This window comes from Neohortaea acidophila, assembly GCF_010093505.1.
Source record: "Neohortaea acidophila strain CBS 113389 unplaced genomic scaffold BDY17scaffold_13, whole genome shotgun sequence".
NCBI classification, from domain to species: Eukaryota; Fungi; Ascomycota; class Dothideomycetes; order Mycosphaerellales; family Teratosphaeriaceae; genus Neohortaea; species Neohortaea acidophila.
The window spans coordinates 463725-483205 of NW_022985522.1; the positions used below are offsets into that span (position 1 = coordinate 463725).

Sequence of the window (19481 nt, forward strand, 5' to 3'; positions counted from 1 at the left end):
AGACGGCTTTTCGGGCGGGACGAAGGCGATGAGGATCTACTGGGCATATACTAGCAGGCACCTCTAATGACAGCAGAGGAGCGGCCGGGGAGAAGGAAGGGGGACAAAGGCTTTATATTTGCACGGCGGCATGAAACTAGCTTCAATGGCGAAATTTCCTCCTCCTCCACCTCCACGGTGATCTGCCTTCTGCCAAGTGGAGCGCCGCGGCAGCAGCCCCTCCTTCTGTTGCCCCTCCGACTGCTGGTCTTATGGGGGAGACTCGACCACGGCCACGGCAGTGATGAGACCCCGCCGGCCACTAAAGCTTACTGAGCTCCGCGAAAAGATGGGGAAGCGCGAGCACGTCATTACTCGACCCGGCGCCGCTAGCCCGCTTTCGGCCGCAGTGCTGCTCTCCTTTGCCCCATCTTTGCACGCTCGGCCGACTGCTGGGCTACCCTGAAGGTTTCCAACGCTCCGGATCGATGGACCGGTGTCGTCTCCGCGCCTATGCCTCCGCTGTAGGACGGGAAGTGTACTGTGCAATGCAGTGTTGGAGCTACCAGTACGTCTCAGGATCGTTCACGAGCATGCGCGGCTGCGCCGGCACCTCCCACTCTGTACTTTCCATAATGGCATACGCCTCGAATGACGTGCCCCGCGGGCGTCTTCGCAACTTGCCCGTCCGGCTCGGATCCACCTCGGGCTCCATCCAGGGGCTAGGCTGGAAGCCTTGCACCGATGCCCAGCCGCGGAACAGGGCGCGCCAGTAGCACGACACCGCAGCGGGCGTCAGGTACTGTTCGCGGAAGACGCGGCGCGCATTGTCTGCGATGCGCTGCGCTTCGTGGCGGTGCGCGGGCTCGAGCAGGCGCCGCATTGTCTTGCGCAGGCCGTCGAAGTGCTCGAGCAGGATGTAGTTTTGCGCCTCGCCGCTGGGCGCGAGCAGATGGTGGTACCATTCCAGCCAAGCCATTTCGTGCGAGATCATGACGCTGTGGCAGTTTAGGAGTAGCTTGAGCCGGCCACCCCAGGTCATTCCTTCCGTCATTGCAGTGAACATGTAATCGCAGTGCTCTTCCATGGAGATGACGTTCTTCGTCGGATCCTCCTTGTTCAGCCAGTCGATGCCGCGTACATTGCTCCACGGCTGGTCTTTGGACAGCTCGGCAAGCTTCTTACGCGCCGGGTTGTTGTCGATGGAGCCTCGCCAGACGAGCTGAGGCTTCTTGTCGAGGAAGGCCATTTCGCTGTCGTCGAGCACCGCGCGAAAGTCGGCGGCGTAGGAGGGCATGCCGAACTGCGGCCAGCCCCAGAACACGAAATCAGGCATCAGCCAGACGCTCGGTTCCTCCGCCCGCCGCGCATAGGCCAACACGGTGCGGTTCGAGTTCCCTTCCCCGATGAGCGAGTTGTCCTGGACAGTAAAGGTAAACTCGACCGTGGGTAGGGTGCCTGGATAGCTTCGCAAAGCAGCGTTGATGCTGTTGAGCGTCGCCAGGTAGCGCGTTCGATGGCCCCGTCCGACGTTGAGCGTGTCGACGATGTAGAGCTGGTTTTCGTGGATCAGGATGCGCAGGATGCCGTGGCCGCGCCACTTGATCTCGAGATCGTCGAGCGTGATGTTGCCCGCTACATTGTGCCTGTACTCCACCGCTCTGTCGATCTCCATGGTTAGGAGCGGGAACGCAGCCGTGCATTGCTCCTCACTGAGGCCATGGTTGTTGCCATCGCGCGTGTATTCGAACGTCCAGGGCGGTGTTGTGTTGTCGACGCCGTTGCTGCCGGCAGGACTGGTCGAAGACGCGTCCGACGGCGTCGACGCCGGTTGCGCGCGACGATGCCATGCGAACGCAAACGAAGGCGTGCCGGCTTCGCGGAACTGCAGAACTACCAGGCCAGCGAACAGGCCGGCGAGAAGGTAGATGCAAACGTAGGCAGCGGTTTGCGCAGCGCTCATGCGCATCGTGTGAAGCGATAGGGCATCGAGTCGCACGCGAGGCTCTCTTTCCCCATCATCAAGCAGAAGACGCGGCGAGGTGGGATGGAGGACGATAACATGCGTCGATTTGCCCCAACGATGACATGGGGGAGGTGGGATTAGTGCGCATTTATCGAATCCTACGAAAAAGCGCCGCCAGCCTAACCCTCGTCCAGCGCGGTGGTTGTGGCGGTCGGCAAATCATGTCTCTTGGTTCGTAATAGCGCTGACTGCTGCTTAGTGAGTGTCGCCCTTGGACCCCAGCAAGGGAGCAGGCTACGTAGGACTTTCCGGCCGGATACCTGCTAGGCTTCGACCGCATGGAATGTTGGAGCACGGCTGCCCAACATGAGGACAATGTGTTTTGCCCCTGGTTTGAACAATGAGCCAACATTGAGGCATGAAGGCTTTCTCCGGGACTGCGTGCCACCCATGCTGACGGGCCGCATTGGGGGTTGTGGCGAAATGGCTGTAGTAAAGCCAGCAGGACCGCGCAAGCCAGGCCCACTTTTTATTACCGCACTAGGCAGGAACGAGATGGAAAGCAAGCCTGGGTTAAGCATTATTTGCGGGTCTGCTCGGACCTCGCTCTATTTGCTTGTCGGCCTGACTCATGTCGGGCCAACGTTACATGGTGTCTCTTGAACTCACTCGCCGGGCTCTGCGCGCCAAACAGGCTTACTTCTTCTCAATAGAACCGCAAGTGGTGGCGCGGGACCCGTAAAGCGAAGATGAAGATACAGAAAGTGTAAGGTATCAATCGAACAACCTTCTCCCTAACCACACGCACAGTGACTCTGGATGCAATCGTCATAAGTCATAGAAGAAAAGGCCCAACACCATCGCCAAATCGATCTCATCAAGCAGCCTCGCTCCCCTTTGTCCCCGCGGAGCCCAGCCTCGACACCGGCCTCGTCGTCGTCGTCGTCGTCATCGCCTTCGCCGTCTCCGGAATGTCCACTCGCGTCGTCTTCTCGTTGCGGAAAACCTGCACAACCTCCGCGCGACTTTCGTAGTGCGTTTCCGTCGTGATGGTAGCTGCAGCATCACCGGGCCCCCGCCCGTCCTCTCTCGCCCCTTCGGTCCCCTGCTGTTCCGGCGCCTCGGGCTGCACATCTATGGACGGAAGGGAAAGAAATCCGAGTCGCAGTGGGATCAGAACAAGCTCGACGAGCGTCTCTCGTCCTTCTTGGAAGACGAAGTGGCCTCTGCGCTGCCCTCCGACAAGCCAGGCGTCAGGATCGGCGAGGAGTTCGTAGTGGAAGTTCTTCGGCAGGATTTTCTTGCTCGAACCGCTTCTCGCACCATCGCCGCGCCGACCCCAGATTCCCGTGCTCGCGATTCGCAGCTGCGCGTGGATCGGCTGGCCCACAGGAAGAATGGGCGGGTAGTGTTTAATCTGCCGCGGCTGCTCGACCAACGCAAGTGAGACTCTATGCACAACGTCGACGCTAGGCACGTCGACAGCGATGGAGATGGAGCGCACGCAGCCTACGCTTCCCGTCTCCGGGCCGAAAGCGATGCGCGTATTGTGGGCGTGCCAGTCTTTCAGCCATGTGGTGATGTCGTGCCGCACTTCGCTCGGTAGGCAGGGGATGATCTCTTCCCAGCCGATGTCGTTGAAGCTCGGGATGCTGCTCTCGTGGACGAGAAGGGCCATTTGCGTGTCTGCAGGGGTCCAGTGCTTCTTGGCGTTGAGCGTCATCACCGAAGTCAGCAGTCGCGACAGGTGGGCAAAGGGACTGTTGGCCACGGCGTCTTGAAATCTCGCCAGAACGGTAGTGTGCAACGCTTCATCTACCAGATGATAGGTCACATCCAGAGCCAGTGAGTCCTTCCGATTGCCGCCCTTGAAACTGTCATTCGGTACCTCGCGACGTATAACTTTGTAGGCCAACTTGGCAGGCTCGCCTTCGAACACAGGCATGGGAATGGAAATCGCGGGCGGCCCGCTGACTTCATACGCGGACGAGGACTGCAGCGCGGCGTGCGTGACGCAAAGCGGCGACGTCGTTGTCGTGCGGATAGTGAAGCCCGATACGAGCGCATCGAATTGGAAGTTGTCGTGCACGTCGACACTCAAGGGTAGTTTTGTGGGAAGTCTGAACGACTCAACGAACGTGAAGGCTCCCTGAGAGGTGCGGTAGGAGGCCGTGAAGCGGATCAGGATATCCCGGTCCGCGGGTTGCTCAAAAGAATACGGCACCTGCACCACGGCTGACGTGTGAGGCGGAAGTGCTGCGAGAGCCAGTTGGCCCGGGGTCGACGCTTCCTCCTCGCGTGCGTCGACATTGCCGTAGACAGCATCGGCGAGCCGTAGTCGTAGTCCGGCGGAAGCAGGCTTAAGTCTCAGATCGAGGGCATCGATGTGATTCCGTCCGCTGTTCAGGCGGACCTCCACCCACCGTGTTGCCTCGAGCTGGATATCTGATTGTAATGACAACTCCGCTTTGAATGCTTCCTGCGCCGGATATAGGAAGATGCGATTTTGGTGGGGGTCGTCAGGCATCTCAAGAATGTCACTCTGTGCGCCAGGCTCGCCTTGGTTCTGAGAGAAGTCGTGTTCGAATCGAATCCTTCCCGCCTCAAAAAGTAGCCGGTCGACGCGGTATGCACCGAAGGCTACCGCGACGCTTTCGAGGAGGAACTCGTTCGACCCTCCTCGCATGTGCACGGGACCGGTGACGGCAAGATCAATGGTCTGGTTTGGATCTGCCACGCTCGCCAGTCGCGCGCTGACGCGGTCGAGCTGCAATGACTCTGCCAGCAGGGAATTGAGCGTCAGTGGCACCGAAAAGCCGTCGCAGTCGTCATGAAGTTGGATAGCTCGATCCAATCGGACACGGTTGACGAACTGCTCAGCTGGAGCCACAACCTCCAAATCGAATTGTCTCGATGCAACAACAAGCGTGTCCATGAGGCCGACAAACTTGCTGGACGTTTCGTCATCAACATCCGGCTTCGTCCACCGCGTAGCTTTGGTTCGGTTCTTCGCGCACACCTTCCCAAGCAACAGTAGTGAAGTCCTCACGTACTCTTCACGCTTGCCAAGCTCCTTGAGACACGTCGCGTAGATGCTCAGCGCCTCGATTTCCATAAGATTCCATCCGCCGTCTGTGTACAGCGGCAGGACGTGCTGAAAGTAGGATACGGCAGCCTCGTAGTTGCCTTGATGGTATTTGAGGATGGCCAGGTCGCCAACGACTGCTTCGGCGGATTTGGCTTGCGTGGCGGTGATGTGGTAGCGCATTGCATCCTCGCTGAGACGCTCGTAGGTTTCGTGAAAGGCTGCCTCAGATGATAATGCTGATTCCAACCCTGGACTAAGCAAGCTCGACCCTGCCGTGTGATCTTGACCATGGCCGTTGACTTGCTCCTTGATGGTGTCGTTGAGCGCAACTTCACTCATCTGTAGACGAGCACTCCGCTTAATAGTCGTCCATCCAGTTTGCCATCCTCTTTGTTGCGCGAGCAGCTCGAGAGCCTTTCTTTGCATCATAATCAGGGATGCGCGGTAGCTTACGAGCTCGGCAAAACCAGGCTGTGTGTCTGCAAATGTCGCATCCTCGGATCCAGAACTTGGAGGCCGGGCCATCAGATCAGTCTCCGAAGCCGATTGCAACGACGGCCGATTCCGTAGCTCGGCGAGTCGTGAATTCCGTGGAGGAAGACTGTTGGTGCGAAGACTGCTCGTGCGGCTGGGATAAGCACTGAGACCGCCAGGCACACGCAGACCGGATGTGGGGCTCTTCAAGTGCCCATTAGTCGGGTGATTGCCACTGCCCAATTCCGGCAGGTTCTCCAGGGCGAATGATGCTGTCTCCTGAAGCACCTTTCCCGCCGCTTCATACATCCACAGATACACGAGACTCTCCACATCTGCGTCCGAGAGTTTCATCGTGGTCTCAAAGTCTCTACACATCAATAGGTCGGCCCTCAGGATGCGCGCATTGTTGTGAATGAAGCTTGCAGCGCGCCAACAGACCTCGGAGATCAAGATCAGATCCTCGCTGCCGCCTTTAGGAGAGAGGCCGAGCTGTATCCGCGCGGCCTTGGCGTTTGCCAGTCGCAGAATGATGGTTTTCTGACGCGAGAAGAGGTAGATGTAGAAATCGAAGACGGAGATGCTGCTTCGCACAATCTTCTCGCGGTAGTCGTCTTCGATGGTCTCGCTGATCGTAATCGTGCCATCGAGGCCCTCTGGCTCAGTGCCATTCGTTACTGGTCTGCTCGCTCCAGTCAGTCGCTCTTTGATATCGTCCGTGTAGGGTGCGAAGGTCGTAGCAGTGCCTTCCGCCCTTCCTGACGCGATGTCTCGAAGGACCAGTTCGAGGCCGACGGCTAGTTCGTCGTAGATGACCAACGCATCCTCGATGAGCCCGATGCTCTCCAAAGCTTTCGCCAGGCCTTCCTTGTAGATGAAGAAGGTGCAGAAGTTGAACCCAGGCATTGACCGCCTCGATTCTTGTTCGGTGATATCGGCCTCATATTGCCTCACTCGCTGATCAAAGGGGTCGAGTATGAGTGTGCGAATTTTGCCGATCAAGTCAATCCAAGCTTTCTCGCGCTCTTCCGCCGTCTCCTTGAGTGTTGAGGAGATGCCTGGGGTGGGCAGGAGATCGGCCGGGAAGTTTTCCTTTGGCAACCTGATCTGAGCGATCCGATCTTTCGCATTCTTGCCCGACTCGTTGAAGTCGGCCCTGAGCTTATCGAAGACGGTCCTGGAGCTCTTCCCCGGCCATTTGGCGCCCTGCTTCGGTCGCTCTTTCAAGTCGTCAATCTCTTCGGACTTGATCTCGCGCCAACGAGGCTCACTGGCGGCTACGGTGTCGGGAATGATAACGTGCAGAATCAAGTACTCGAACGCATCGTGTTCGCCTTTCTTCTTCGCCGCCGTACTTTGCCGAATCCACTCGCGCACTTTGGCGCGCTCCGACTCCTTGTATGTCACTTTGTCGTCGCATCTTAAGATGTAGATCTTCAGGTACGGACTGGTCTGGAGGCCTGGGATCTGGTGTCTTCGCTCGCGCGCATTGGTCTTGCGCTGATCGCCTCCATTGCCCACGATGTCGAAGCTGGTGTTGCGCTCAGAGTTGTTCTGGGGCCCGGGCGGCTGCAAGGATTTCTTTGTGAGACTGTCGGGCACGAAATCGAGGTGGAGCGACTTTATCTGGCGTAGAGGTCGGTTTTGCGAGCGCCAGTTGAGGTTTCGTAGCGGTAGGCGGGAGGAGAGGTCGCGCGAGATGAGGGGGAAGATTCCAGAAGGATCATGATACTCGACTACAGATTTGGGGTCAGCGGTGTGTAGAAGGGAGGCGTATCGCGGCGTAGAGTGCCTGCTTACCGGTGACCTTGCTCGAGGAGTCCATCCCTCGCGATGTTGCAATCTGAAAGCGGACGTACAGTCTGAGGCATCGCGAATGCTACACCGTGGATGCCGGTGCTTTGCCCTCGCGGGAAGAGGAGCGTGTGGTGTGTGTACGACTCCTGATCCCTGCCATGCGCCGACCTCTTTCCAGACGAGGCGGCAGGTTAGGTGGATGTGGTGCAATGTGACGCCACGACTTTTGGCAGCGAGGCCGAGGAGAGCTGTGCTTTCCCGACGTCAACTTCTTTCGCATTATCCGTCGTCTTCCAGCATCCAAGCCATTGACCCCGACAACATGCAGTCCACGTTGCTGAGAAGAGTATGTATCGCTGGAGTCGCTGTTCCGACACTCGCTCACCCGTCCACAGGCCCAATTCGGCACCCAGAGTGATGGGTTCGGCGGGGTGCACCCCTGGCAACAGCGCCCGGACTACAGCGTGTTCAGGAGCAAATATGGCCCTCAGTGCGCTCCATACCGCCTTCCGATGCCAGTAATTCCACAAGCGCTGACAAATAGCAGGTACAAGATCACGCCTCACGTCCACGGCCTGAACTCGCGGAGGCTGGTCCGATAGTAAGCCCTGCCCACCCCATGTCGGACCGCTCGCTCGCTGACTCCTCCTCTCCAGTGGAATCATGTCGAGCCTGTTTGGCGTCTCCGCCGGCGTCTTTGCCCTCTTCTTCTTCAACGGCATCCCCCGAGTCCGACAAGACATCTTGGAGCAGATGCCGTTCATTGGCGACTACTTCCACCACGAGATCCCGCCGGAGGATGACCCGTTCTAGAGCGCTTGTTGGGATGGAGGGGGTCGGGAGAAGTTTAGTCTAGGGAAAGAGATATCAGCAATGCACTGTACAGAATGATTGCGCCTGGGACTCCTGCCGCTTTACAAATCCTGTTGCATCCCCTGTTCCCTCTTCTACCGATGACCTTCGAAGCAGAGCGCGGTTCTGTTAGCTCCCTGCTCACCAACGGCCATATCATAGTTATATGGGCCACCTATCGCCGTAGGTACTTTCGGGTATAGGTCTAGGCTGACAGGTCATACCAGACTTCACTCTCACCTGGACATGCACGTGATTGAGGAAAGGGCGTTTCCACGTCAGCCACGGGCCCTTCCGCCCATGGCCGTACATGAGGAAGGAGCGATGCACTCGCTTGCTAATAACAACGCGATTCGAATTTGCAAATTTGCCGTCGTCAACAACTTCGCTTCAGCTTTTGTCAGGCGGCACGCCAGCTTTCTCCTCACTTCCACACCGCACGTTCAACGCAGACCTTCTGTACGCCATCGTGGAGGGTGAGAGCCTGGATACCGTGATCATGAAGATCCTGGCAAAGACGTACATCAATGAAGCCAAAGATGTGCAGGACTTGGTGGCTGCGCTGCCCCTGCTGCTCGACAAGGAGCGTACGACAGCGAAAGCTGAAGTGGAGAGCGCTAAGTTGCAGGCGTTGCAGAACCAGGCCCCCGCACCGCCTCGTGCACCCAGTGCAGCTGGTGACATGACCTGCCCGTCCGCCTCTTCTCAAAGCTCCGCTAATGGTGTAACAGTATACAGCGAGCTTCGCCAGGCTGAGGCCGAGATTGCCAGGCTCAAGGAGAAGAAGAACGGGAATGACGGCCAGATTGGCCAGCTCAAAGCACGGGTCACTGAGCTCAGCGCTGAGATCACGGCTTTCAAAGCACAGCTTGCGGAGAAAAACGAAGCGGCAGTCGTGGACTCCACAGCTTCTGGCGCGACAACGACGCAAGGCCAGCCGGGCAATTACAAGCACACGAAGAAGACCAGAAAGGCCGCATCTGACGCAATGGTCGCAATCAACGAGGCCCAGAGACCGAAATCCAAGAAAGAACGCAAGAAGGCTGCACAGAATGACGCTGCGAACGCGAAAGGAAAGAAGGGTGGCAAGAAGGGTGGCAAGAAGCGTGGCAAGAAGGGCCTCGCAAATCAGACATCCGGCCTGGATGCGCAGGATAACGAAGTCCAAGAATTCGCCGATCAGGGCGCATCTGTCACAGCAATCGGAGACAATGCTACATCTCGCGACGTCATCAAGACCTTCAACACCGATGGAAGCCACATTGCGTCGAAGAAGGCCCACGGAGCAAGCTCTTTCGCTGACCCCCTCGGCGCAAACTCAGCGTTCCGCTTTGGTGGCTTGGGGAAGGAGCCGTCGTATCCCAGATCAAAACGTCCGTTCGATGCCGGCTTGGGCGAATCGGGCAACACGCCGAAGAAGATCAAGACGGAGAGCACCGCGGCTGCCGGCGGACAGGCACCGGCGGCTACGCCCAAGTGTCGTCGTTGCAAAAAGTATGCGCTGACGTGCGACTCACGCTCGCGGTGCTGTCACTGCGAAGTGGCGGATCAACGTTGCATCTACGAGGCGTGCCCTTTGGGGCTGTGGTGCAAAGGGAAGCGTTGTGATGAGATCCATGACGGCCAGTGGACGCATGGAGATGTTCCGGCATGGAACATCGAGAAGCCGCGCGCGCCTCTTGATACCCTGGGCCCTTATCATACATCAACTGTAAGTTAAGGGGCCAAACACGTGGCGGTTGCTATGTCGTCTGATGCATTGAACGAGGCTTGGGTGCCGCAGACAACACGCGAGGCATCGCAGACGTCTTCTTCGGCGCATGAGACTGCTTCCACCGGCAACAATCTCAGTCCGACGGCGTAGCAATTTGATCACGACGGCACACACGGAAAGACATATGGCTTTTGCCAAGAATGTCAAGTACAATGACGACGTGCTGATGAGAGGAGGAACGGGGGAAGGGAGGGAGTGGGAGGAGTCAGGCTATGGACATGGATTATGCGGAGAAAACTGGACTGATTGCGTGTGTAGGAGTCATAGCTCTCTCCCAATGAAAGCGTGCAAGTGTCTGTATTCCATCAAGATTGCATCAATGTGAGCGTGTTTGTCAGCGCCCTTCGCACAGCCTTCCGCTATCGGCTCGCCTGCCGGAAATGGCGGCGGCGAGCGAGCGATGCGCCGGAAGGAGCGATGATGGAGCGAGAGATGTCATATCGACTTCCCCTACTCTGAAATGATTGACAGATGGCGATCCAGTCACGGAGCGGTGCCGGCGATGCTGAGTGGTATATGAGGAGTGGCCCGACGTGACGAGTTGGACCGAAGAAGAGCCTCTAGACCGCACGTCACCCCGCTACATCCCGACCTCCAGCCAAACGCTGCCCCACCTCAACGCCAGAAACACCCGGTATTTTTTCTTTCCCTCCAATAGCCGCCAGCTCCGACCATCACAACCATCAATCACCACTTGTCTCCCACTCTCCTGCAACTCCTCTGACTCCGTGTCTGCTTCACACTCCACACACCCCTCACACAGCAACCCATCCCCAAGCGCAATCATGTCGGTCAAGGTAGGTGCACCTCAACGTCATGCCCCTCCCCCTCAATGCTTCTTCATCCATTGACACCAAGCTCTCTACAGGTTGGAATCAACGGGTTCGGCCGCATCGGTCGCATCGTCTTCCGTAACGCGTGAGTAGCTGATGCCCGCTCCTACTCGATGAAGGAAGAGAGAGAGCAACCGCTGACCCCCGCACAGCCAAGAGCATGGAGACATCACCGTCGTTGCTTGCAACGACCCCTTCATCGAGCCCCACTACGCCGTAAGTCTCCTCCACCCTTCCTCCTCCCTACACTTCCTCACCGGCCTCCGCTCACACTCCCTCCTCCACCCAGGCATACATGCTCAAGTACGACTCGCAACACGGCATCTTCAAGGGCGAGATCGAGGTGGACGGCAAGGACCTCGTGGTCAACGGCAAGAAGGTCCGCTTCTACAACGAGAAGGACCCCGCGTCCATCCCGTGGAGCGAGACGGGCGCCGAGTACATTGTCGAGTCGACGGGCGTCTTCACCACCAAGGAGAAGGCCGAGGCACACTTGAAGGGCGGCGCGAAAAAGGTCGTCATCTCCGCCCCCTCCGCCGACGCCCCCATGTTCGTCATGGGCGTCAACAACAAGGACTACACCTCCGACATCAGCGTCATCTCCAACGCCTCCTGCACCACCAACTGCCTCGCCCCGCTCGCCAAAATCATCAACGACAAGTACGGCTTGATCGAGGGCCTGATGACCACCATCCACTCCTACACCGCCACCCAGAAGACCGTTGACGGGCCCTCGAGCAAGGACTGGCGCGGAGGCCGCACCGCCGCCCAGAACATCATCCCCTCCTCCACCGGCGCCGCCAAGGCCGTCGGCAAGGTCATCCCCAGCCTCAACGGCAAGCTGACCGGCATGTCCATGCGCGTGCCCACCGCCAACGTCTCCGTCGTCGACCTGACCTGCCGCATCGAGAAGGGCGCCACCTACGATGAGATCAAGGAGACCATCAAGGCCGCCGCTGCCGGAGAGTACAAGGGTGCGTCTTCAATACCTTCCAATCTAGCACTCTCCCCACTAACATCACCCAGGCATCGTGGGCTACACCGAAGACGAAATCGTCTCGTCCGACATGAACGAGAACGAGCACTCGTCCATCTTCGACGCCAAGGCCGGCATCTCGCTCAACAACAACTTCGTCAAGCTGGTCAGCTGGTACGACAACGAGTGGGGCTACTCGCGCCGTGTGTGCGATCTGATTGCCTACGTTGCCAAGGTCGACGGCCACAAGACCAAGGAGGTGTAGAGGGCTGGATTCGTGCTTCTGGTTCACACGTGGTGCAATTCACATCGAGAGCCGAGTACTTTGGTACACAAGCTAGCTAGGCTTTTGGTAGAAAAATGAAATCGTAGTATTCGTGAGTGGACCTTGTTTCCCATCTATCCCTTTCCATGTTTTGCCTTTTTCCGGAGCCCCGTAACGCGATGCTTTCCCCCTGACGCTATGCAATAAAACCACTTTTGATAAGGCCTTGTCGACGCCTCACGTATGACTCGTCCTCTCTGCATCCAACGCATGCCCCGTCGGCCCACTCGAGCTATAATCCGTCGTGACAAACGCGCGATCCACCTCATCCAACCCCTCCGCACAATACTGCAGCGTCTCGGCGATATCATGCGAGCGGTTCAGCCGCGTCTGCTCGTCCAGCAGCACATCAAACTCCACCCACACGCCCTCGCCCGCGTGGTACGCCGTGACGTTTTTGAAGCCCTGCACGACGGGCGCGAAGCGGTACGCGAGGTACATGAGTTTTTTGTAGGTTGCGTCGCTCGCTGCCTGGCCCGAGAGCTGCGTCACGTTTTCGAAGCACGTCGTCGTCCAGTCGTAGATGATGAAGAGGGAGAGCAGGCCGGCGCCGAGCGGGTCGAGCCACCAGATGTTCGCCTTGGCGCCCATGAAGGGGAATAAAAGGGAGAGGGTGTTGAAGATGACGTCTGTTTTGCAGTCCTGGGCTAGAGCTTGCACTTGCGTGGTTTTGATCGGTATGCACCCAAACCAGATGATGCCTTTGATGAGGATGGTGGCGAGCAGGGCGCCGACGGCGATGGGCGGGAGTTGCTCCGCCGTGCCCTTCAGCGGGAGCAGTTTTTCGACGGATTCTTGCAGGATTTGCAGGAAGGAGATGACCATGATGATGCTGAAGACGAGGATGCCGATGGGCTGCAGGCGTTTGCGCCCGATGGGGAAGCGGCGGTGTAAGGCGCGGAGGCGCCACGAGACGAGCTTGTTGGTGCTCCAGATGATGAGGGTGCACAGGAGGTCGAGCGCGGAGTCCACAAGCGATGCGATGAGCGACAGCGAGCCCGAGGAGAAGGCCGCGGCAATCTTGCCCGCGAGCAGCAGGACATTCGCGATCACGTTGATGTTAATCGCCCACGTTGCTCTTCGCTGCGCTTTCCGCCTCTTCACCTTCTCCTCCTCCGGCAAAAACTCCCCAATATTCCCCGCCGCGAGCTGAATGCCCCCCGCCCGCTCTCGAATCCCATCGTTATCTGGATCCGGGTCCATGGACTCCAACACATCGTCCGCCACGGCTTTGACCAGCGCATCCACCTCGCGCCAATCGTTCAGCCGCTCATTCTGATCCTCGTAGAAAGCGCGCACTTTTTTATTCTTGATTCCCTTCAACTCATCGTCTGATTTCCGGAAGAGTTCGAGGTCTTTGCTATTAAGTACGTCGGCTAGGAGGGCTTGCTTGAGCTCCTCGCGCCGCTGGTCTTCGAGGACGGTGCGGGCTGCGTCGCGGAAGCGCCAGACACCCGGGCGTTTGCTGGGCGGTGGGCGGTGGTGAGAGGGTTTGGATGTGTTGCCATTTGAGCGTCCGCTTGTCTGTCCACTTTCGAGGTCGTCGGCGTTGTGGGCGTGGAGGGGGCGGTCGATGCTCGTGCGGTCGGCGGCGCCATCGGTGCGGAGGTTGTAGCGTTTGCCGACCATTTCAATGGCGTGGGGGATTTGGGGAGGAGGAGGAGAAGGAGGAAGTCGATTACAAGGAAATCCAAGAACGGCCGCCAGTGAAGTGCATGATTACCTGACGACGTGTGAAGGTTGCAGTAGCACGCGTGCTCGTGCATTCAATACCTTAGGTTTCCTTGGAAAATCCACGGATGACGTCTGCGATGTCTGGGGTTGGGTTTCAGCACGGCACGCGGCAAGGCTTGGATGTGGAGCCGGTGGATGGAGCAGATCAAGAACAGATATAATGCAAATGGTTTAGAAAGATGCAGATATATTGCACTAGGAACAGTCTCGTATTCCACGCCATCCACGGCATAAACGCCCGCAACATCGCTCAGAAAACAGCAACAAGAACATGCAGCCTCCCGGGGCACACCGACCTTTGCTTTCATAAACCTGATGAAACAAGCAGAACCCTTAATCAGCACGAATTCACCCCCTCTCCTCACGCACTGATAATCTTCTCCAAGCCCTCCAAGAAGATATCCGAGTGTCTCTTCTGGAAGATCAACATGGGCCGCAGTCGGACGGCGCCGGCTCCGCTACCGCCAATGTTGATGCCCACCTCCTTCGCCTTGCGCAGCACCTCGTCGCGGCGCGGGCTGTCCCACGCAATGAACGTGCCCTGTCCCTTACCACGCAGGTTCTGGATCTCCTTGGGGTACTTCTGCGCGAGGCTCGCAAGGCCGTTGTACAGGTAGTCGCCCGTCTCGGCCGTGTTTTGCACGAGGTTGAGCCGCTCGATTTCGCGGATGATGGCGCGGAAGCACAGGGCGCGCGCGGGGTCGCCCATCCATGTGTTGAATTGGCGGTAGGGCTTGTTGGGGCGCAGCTCCGGGTTGCCAAAGTAGTAGCCCGCCGTTTGCGCCTTCTTCGAAAAGGTCACCATGTCGGGGGGGTCTTGGAGGTTCCAGTGCTCGTGGGCCCAGAATTTGCCGGTGGCGCCCACGCCGGTCTGCACCTCGTCGACGATGAGGAGCACGTCGTGCTTGCGGGTGATGGCGCGGAGGCCCTGGAAGAAGGCGGGGGAAGCGTGGTTGTCGCCACCCTCGGATTGGACGGGTTCCACGATGACGGCGGCGGGGGGGTTGTGGTAGGTGGTGAGGAGCTTCTCCACCTCCTCCAAGCACCTCTGCTCCTCTTGTGCGTTCTCTTGCGCGTGCTCTTCAAGCGGGTACTTGAGCATGGGGAAGGAGGCTTGGGGCCAGTCGAAGGCGGGGATGTCCAGCTTGTGGATGGGCTTGGAGCGAGTGGTGGACAGGGAACCGAAGAGGCGACCGTGGAAGCCGGTCTTGAAGGAGAGGATGGACATGTCGGGCGAGCCGGGCAGGGCGTTGTTCATCGACGAGTTGATCTCCTCTTCCGTGAACTCGACGTTCGGCCCGCCGCGCTGCTGCTGCCGCTTCCACATGAACGCAGCCTTGTACGCCAGCTCGTTGGCATCCGAGCCCGCGAGGGCAGTAAAGACCTTGTCGCAGCCCTTGGGCGCGACAGAGAGCATGCCCGTCTCGAGAATCTCCGCCCAGTCGTGCTGGGGGAAGTTACCCATTGCAGGCCGGTTGATGAGCGCCGACACCATCTCGGGGCTCGTAGCGGCAAGCATGAGCGAAGGGTTGCTGTATCCGACGGGGATGGAGGCAATCTGCGCATACACATCCAGCAGCACATTCCCATCCAAGTCGGCAATGTAGTTGCCGTAGGAGTTCTGGTAGTTGGTCATCATGTTCAGCGAGCGGGTCTCGTAGATGCGGTCGAGGTAGGCAATGGCCTTCTTGCTCTCCGGGCCGGGGATGGCGGTGCGGATGACGGGGCCGGCGGGCTCGTCGGGGAAGAAGGGCTGCTCGTAGGCATCGGCGACGGGGGCGCGAGCGGCTGCTGCAGTCGCCTGGCGGGGAGGCGTCTGCGAGGCCAATGCTCGGGTTGGCACGCGGGCGGAGAAGCGAGCTGCAGTGCTGAGAGCAGGCTGCACTCGGCCGGCGGTGCGGAGAAAGGAAGCCATGGCTGCGTGTGAGTTGGTTCGGGAGAAGGCAATCACAAAGCAGGGGGGCGGATGGGTGAAGGAGGGAAAGCAGAAAAAGGCGGAAGAGACGGGGTGGTGGTTATGGAGGGGCGACTGACTACGCAGCCACGCCCTTCCCTGCCGCTCCCACCTTTTCCCCACAATTAAAATCCCGCGACAAAGCGGGCGAGACGAGGCGGCAGGCTGCGCGACTAGGCCTAAACGAGCAATGCCAGCCGAACGTCGTCCACTTCATCTTCAAACCCTCGCAGGCTCGTGCAGTGATTGCCTTTTGGAGGTGAGGATCTGCCGGTGCTGCTCAAGCGTCTCGATGTGAAAGGGCGTGGGCACGTCTTGCAGTTGTCGAATCTGGCACTCACACCTCATATGCTGTCGAGAGGACGTCATGGCAACTGAACTCAAAGGCACGCCCGCATTCGATCTATGCCGAGCCTCGTCAAGGCATCCGACTGCGTTCGCTATGTTCATGATGAATAGGGTATCTCTAGTAAGTGCGAATCAACCTCTTCGCGACTTCCATTCTTCACTCCATCACTCCTCGCTTCCCCCTCACTTCTTCCTCGGCTTGAGCGCTTGATCCGGCGTCACAACACCAACATGACAATACTTCTCCATGCACCCATGCGGATCCGAATCCCTCTGAACCAGCTGTCCCTCCGCATCCACCACACTCCCCTCATGCTCCGGCCTCTGATACACAAAGTGAAACTTGCGATACTCCGACACCACACAGCACGCCGAGGCGGCGAAGAACTCCACCATCTGCTCCGTAGCCCCCGCTTCGTCGCGCTGCCACTTGCCCTGGAAACTCGGCAGCGACTCCTCCCACGGTGACCAGAGGTAGGACGTTTCGTTCGGCACGGAGTGCGGTTTGTAATACCCGTCCTCGTCCTGTGGTGGACATAGTCTGCACACTGCCTCGTAGCAGTCGCTCCAGCGAGAATCAACTTGTTGCCCACCCTGCTCTTCGTGTTTCGCCTCAGCGAGACGTGCTAGCCAGTCTTTGATGCCCGGCCGAGCTGCGATTCTACTAAAAACACCCCCGGCCTGCTTGTCTTCCGCCTCCTTTCGGAAATTGTCGATGATCGCCGTCGCTTTCTCAGGGTAGTAGACAAAAACATCGTCGCTGATGAACATCATACCGCCATGTGGAAAGATGCGCTGGGCCTCGTAGGTGAGCTTGCGGCCCTCGCGCATGCACAAGTCGTACTGCACGCCGATGGAATAGGCGCGCACGGTCGAGCCATGCTCGGTGAGGAATTTGTGCAGCCCGGGGATATGATCGTTGAAGTGCTCGGTGGGGTGGAAGACCAGCAGGCAGGAGCCGCCGCAGCCTTTGCGCACATAGTCCCACGCCGCAACATCCCCTGGCATGGATGTGACGGTTTTGATGCGCAGCTGGCGTTCGAACAGGTCGACGAGCAGGCCCATTTCGGCTTTGCGCTCGTGCGGCATGTGGATGAAGACGACGGCTACGTTGCCGCCCTTGCTGTTGCTGATCAGGGCGTGGGAGTCCAGGTTGGCTTGTCCTTTCTTCGCCATGTCGTATTCCTCGTTGAGTGACAGTGATCTGTACTTGGGGCGCTGAGAGCCTTCTCTGCTCTCAGACACCAGCGGCGTGTCTGCTCTCACGGGTGCTCGTCCACGCATGCGGGGGTCTCTGGCTGGCGAGGCCATCCTCACTGCGGGTTCAGGAAGGTGTGGAGTCTGTACTCCGAGTGTGTCTTCTTCGTGTTCGGTGCTCGGCACAATGTTGTTTGCTTCCGTCAGTGTTTGAGCAGCATATTCACCTCCGCTTGCCGCGGAAGTGACGTCGTTTGCAGCGTCGTTTGCGATGGTGTTCCATTCATCTGCAACAGGTGATTGCACGAGCGGCAAGCGCTCTGGAGCGTCATAGAACGTGTCAACAGGTGAGGCTGCGGCCACAAACTGTCTCACTTCCGGGGGCACACGACCCTCGGAAAAACTCTTCCTAACATACGTGCCCGGCTGCCCTGCGTAAAAGCCCGTGTCAAAGTGGGCGAATTCGCATTCGTTGTCCGGTTTGATGCAGTGCCCCTTGCGCCAGTACCAACACGTGGTCTGCTTCTTAGTAGGCTCGTAGTGTGCAAATAGGCATTCAGCAGCTGGCTTCTTGCAATGGCCCCTCCGCCAGTAGGGGCAAACACCTCGCTTCTTTGAAGCAGGGACGTCGGGCTGTCTTGCAGCCGGCGCATCGGGGTAGGCGTGCGTCCAGTAGCATGTGTCGGCCGTGTATTGACAATTACCCGCTTGCCAGTACCTGCACGTGGCAGGATCCTTCGCCCGCTGCCCTCCCTCGAAACGAGGCTCCCACGGAGCGGCTACCTGTCCTAATCCTGTGTTGGCATTCGGGGATGGCGGCGTCGGCGATCGACGTTGCTGTGATCGCGGCGGAGATCGTCTCCCATAAGCACGATGAATATCCCCCGGTCCTGTCGGATTGATAGCGGGCACTGTCTTAGGCGGCTCAATGATGCCAGTCCTGGGATCAAACATGGCGAGAGCCGTGGGGTCGGGCGCCGGTTCGTTCCGACTGTACTTCTGGTAGCGGTTTTGAATCGAGAGACGAGTAAATTGCGCATCTGTAGAGTCCTTTGGCGTCTCTGCGTTCACCCTCGCTCGTTGCTTCCGCTGCTTGTCTTTGGTCCAGTCGCCGGCGAAGATGTTGGGTTTGGGTTTCGCAATGGGTGCTGGCGCAGGTGCAGACTTCCTCGCTGCAGTGGCTCGGGGAGCTTCAGTCGTAGTCGGAACCGTCTCATATTGTGCCAAAGCCTCGCTCAGCCTTTGCGCGGCCGAGACTGGTTGCGTAGCTGTAGATGGGCCGCCTTGTACTGCAGGAAAATCCTTTTGCTTTACGATAGATTCGAGCCGTGGCGTTTTGGTGGTAGCAGGAAGTTCGACGCTCGTCGAAGACTTGGACCGTTTGCGCGGAGAGACAATTGACGTGACTGCCCTTTGCTTCCCCTTCTGCTTCAGCCTCGATGCAGCGTGAGCTTTGTCGTCAGAACTGGAGGGGTCGTCCTCATCATCATCGTCACCCTCAACACCAGCAGAAAGAGACCCCCTTCCTCTCTTCGCAGGTTGAGCCACCCCCTTCCGCGCCGGCAAAGCACCTCCCATCCTCCTACGCGACCCAGCCGCCGGCCCCGCAAAATCATCCTCGCTCTCCTCCACAGCAGCAGCAGCAGCAGCCCTCGCCCTCTTCCTCCGCTTCGCCACCCTTCTCGCCTTTTTCCTCTTCTCCTCCTCAGCAAAAGCCTCCACCGCCTCATCATAAACCAGCACATCGAACCCCACTGCCTCCCCACGCCGCACAGCCGCCTTCTCCCCCTCCCACGTGCTCAACAGCACATCATCCAGCACATGCGCCCGCGGCTCCCAATTCGAGCGGTGCAGCGGGTAGCCCTCCCATTTGACGAGGTACTGCACTTCGCCCTCGGAGTCGCGCTCTTCGGCGAGGATCTTCTCGACGGGGTATTCGGCTTCGGAGTCGACTTCGCTCGGCGCGGTGGTGGTGGTGTTGATGGAGTCTGTGTCGGATTGGGTTTCGAAGAGTTTTGTGCTACGGGTTGCTGCCATGTTTCACGAGTTGAGAGATGCGGGGCCACATTGAGATGTGTGGCGGAGGGCGATGTACGGTTTGTACATTTGGGGTGTTTGCTGGGTGTTGAAGGAGGTGAGGTGGGCTTCGGAGCGGGGCTTGCATGAAGTGTACTTCACGACGAA

At 58.6% G+C, this 19481-nt stretch overlaps 8 protein-coding genes across 8 annotated transcripts; 3 read left to right on the forward strand and 5 right to left on the reverse strand.

The window, feature by feature from the left end:
* Nucleotides 1–124: 124 nt before the first annotated feature.
* BDY17DRAFT_305802 (glycosyl transferase family 90-domain-containing protein) lies at nt 125–2423 on the reverse strand. The gene has a single exon (XM_033734914.1). It carries the CDS (start codon nt 1946–1948, stop codon nt 542–544), a length of 1407 nt encoding a protein of 468 aa, XP_033585334.1. The 5' UTR covers nt 1949–2423; the 3' UTR covers nt 125–541.
* A 331-nt stretch (nt 2424–2754) lies between these two features.
* Nucleotides 2755–7413, reverse strand: BDY17DRAFT_58979 (trafficking protein particle complex subunit 10). The gene is made up of 2 exons (XM_033738534.1): nt 7308–7413; nt 2755–7243 (listed from the first exon to the last, which is right to left on the reverse strand). The coding sequence occupies exons 1-2, from the start codon at nt 7330–7332 to the stop codon at nt 2823–2825; spliced, it is 4446 nt and encodes a 1481-aa protein (XP_033585335.1). The 5' UTR covers nt 7333–7413; the 3' UTR covers nt 2755–2822.
* A 213-nt stretch (nt 7414–7626) lies between these two features.
* Nucleotides 7627–8117, forward strand: BDY17DRAFT_328283 (ubiquinol-cytochrome-c reductase complex subunit-domain-containing protein; the record flags this gene model as incomplete). Its single annotated transcript, XM_033737822.1, has 4 exons — nt 7627–7650; nt 7700–7794; nt 7852–7905; nt 7961–8117. The coding sequence occupies 4 exons, from the start codon at nt 7627–7629 to the stop codon at nt 8115–8117; spliced, it is 330 nt and encodes a 109-aa protein (XP_033585336.1).
* A 538-nt stretch (nt 8118–8655) lies between these two features.
* Nucleotides 8656–10020, forward strand: BDY17DRAFT_328284 (uncharacterized protein; the record flags this gene model as incomplete). Its single annotated transcript, XM_033737823.1, has 3 exons — nt 8656–8833; nt 8888–9867; nt 9925–10020. 3 exons carry the CDS (start codon nt 8656–8658, stop codon nt 10018–10020), a joined length of 1254 nt encoding a protein of 417 aa, XP_033585337.1.
* Nucleotides 10021–10296: 276 nt separating this feature from the next.
* BDY17DRAFT_58825 (glyceraldehyde-3-phosphate dehydrogenase) lies at nt 10297–12123 on the forward strand. Its single transcript, XM_033738533.1, has 5 exons — nt 10297–10727; nt 10799–10848; nt 10916–10979; nt 11053–11737; nt 11790–12123. The coding sequence occupies exons 1-5, from the start codon at nt 10716–10718 to the stop codon at nt 12002–12004; spliced, it is 1026 nt and encodes a 341-aa protein (XP_033585338.1). The 5' UTR covers nt 10297–10715; the 3' UTR covers nt 12005–12123.
* Nucleotides 12124–12125: 2 nt separating this feature from the next.
* Nucleotides 12126–13840, reverse strand: BDY17DRAFT_305808 (uncharacterized protein). The gene has a single exon (XM_033734915.1). It carries the CDS (start codon nt 13691–13693, stop codon nt 12242–12244), a length of 1452 nt encoding a protein of 483 aa, XP_033585339.1. The 5' UTR covers nt 13694–13840; the 3' UTR covers nt 12126–12241.
* Nucleotide 13841: 1 nt separating this feature from the next.
* On the reverse strand, nt 13842–15826 carry BDY17DRAFT_305809 (4-aminobutyrate aminotransferas-like protein). Its single transcript, XM_033734916.1, has one exon. It carries the CDS (start codon nt 15711–15713, stop codon nt 14160–14162), a length of 1554 nt encoding a protein of 517 aa, XP_033585340.1. The 5' UTR covers nt 15714–15826; the 3' UTR covers nt 13842–14159.
* Nucleotides 15827–16147: 321 nt separating this feature from the next.
* BDY17DRAFT_305810 (uncharacterized protein) lies at nt 16148–19432 on the reverse strand. The gene has a single exon (XM_033734917.1). The coding sequence runs from the start codon at nt 19332–19334 to the stop codon at nt 16284–16286; it is 3051 nt and encodes a 1016-aa protein (XP_033585341.1). The 5' UTR covers nt 19335–19432; the 3' UTR covers nt 16148–16283.
* Nucleotides 19433–19481: the final 49 nt, after the last annotated feature.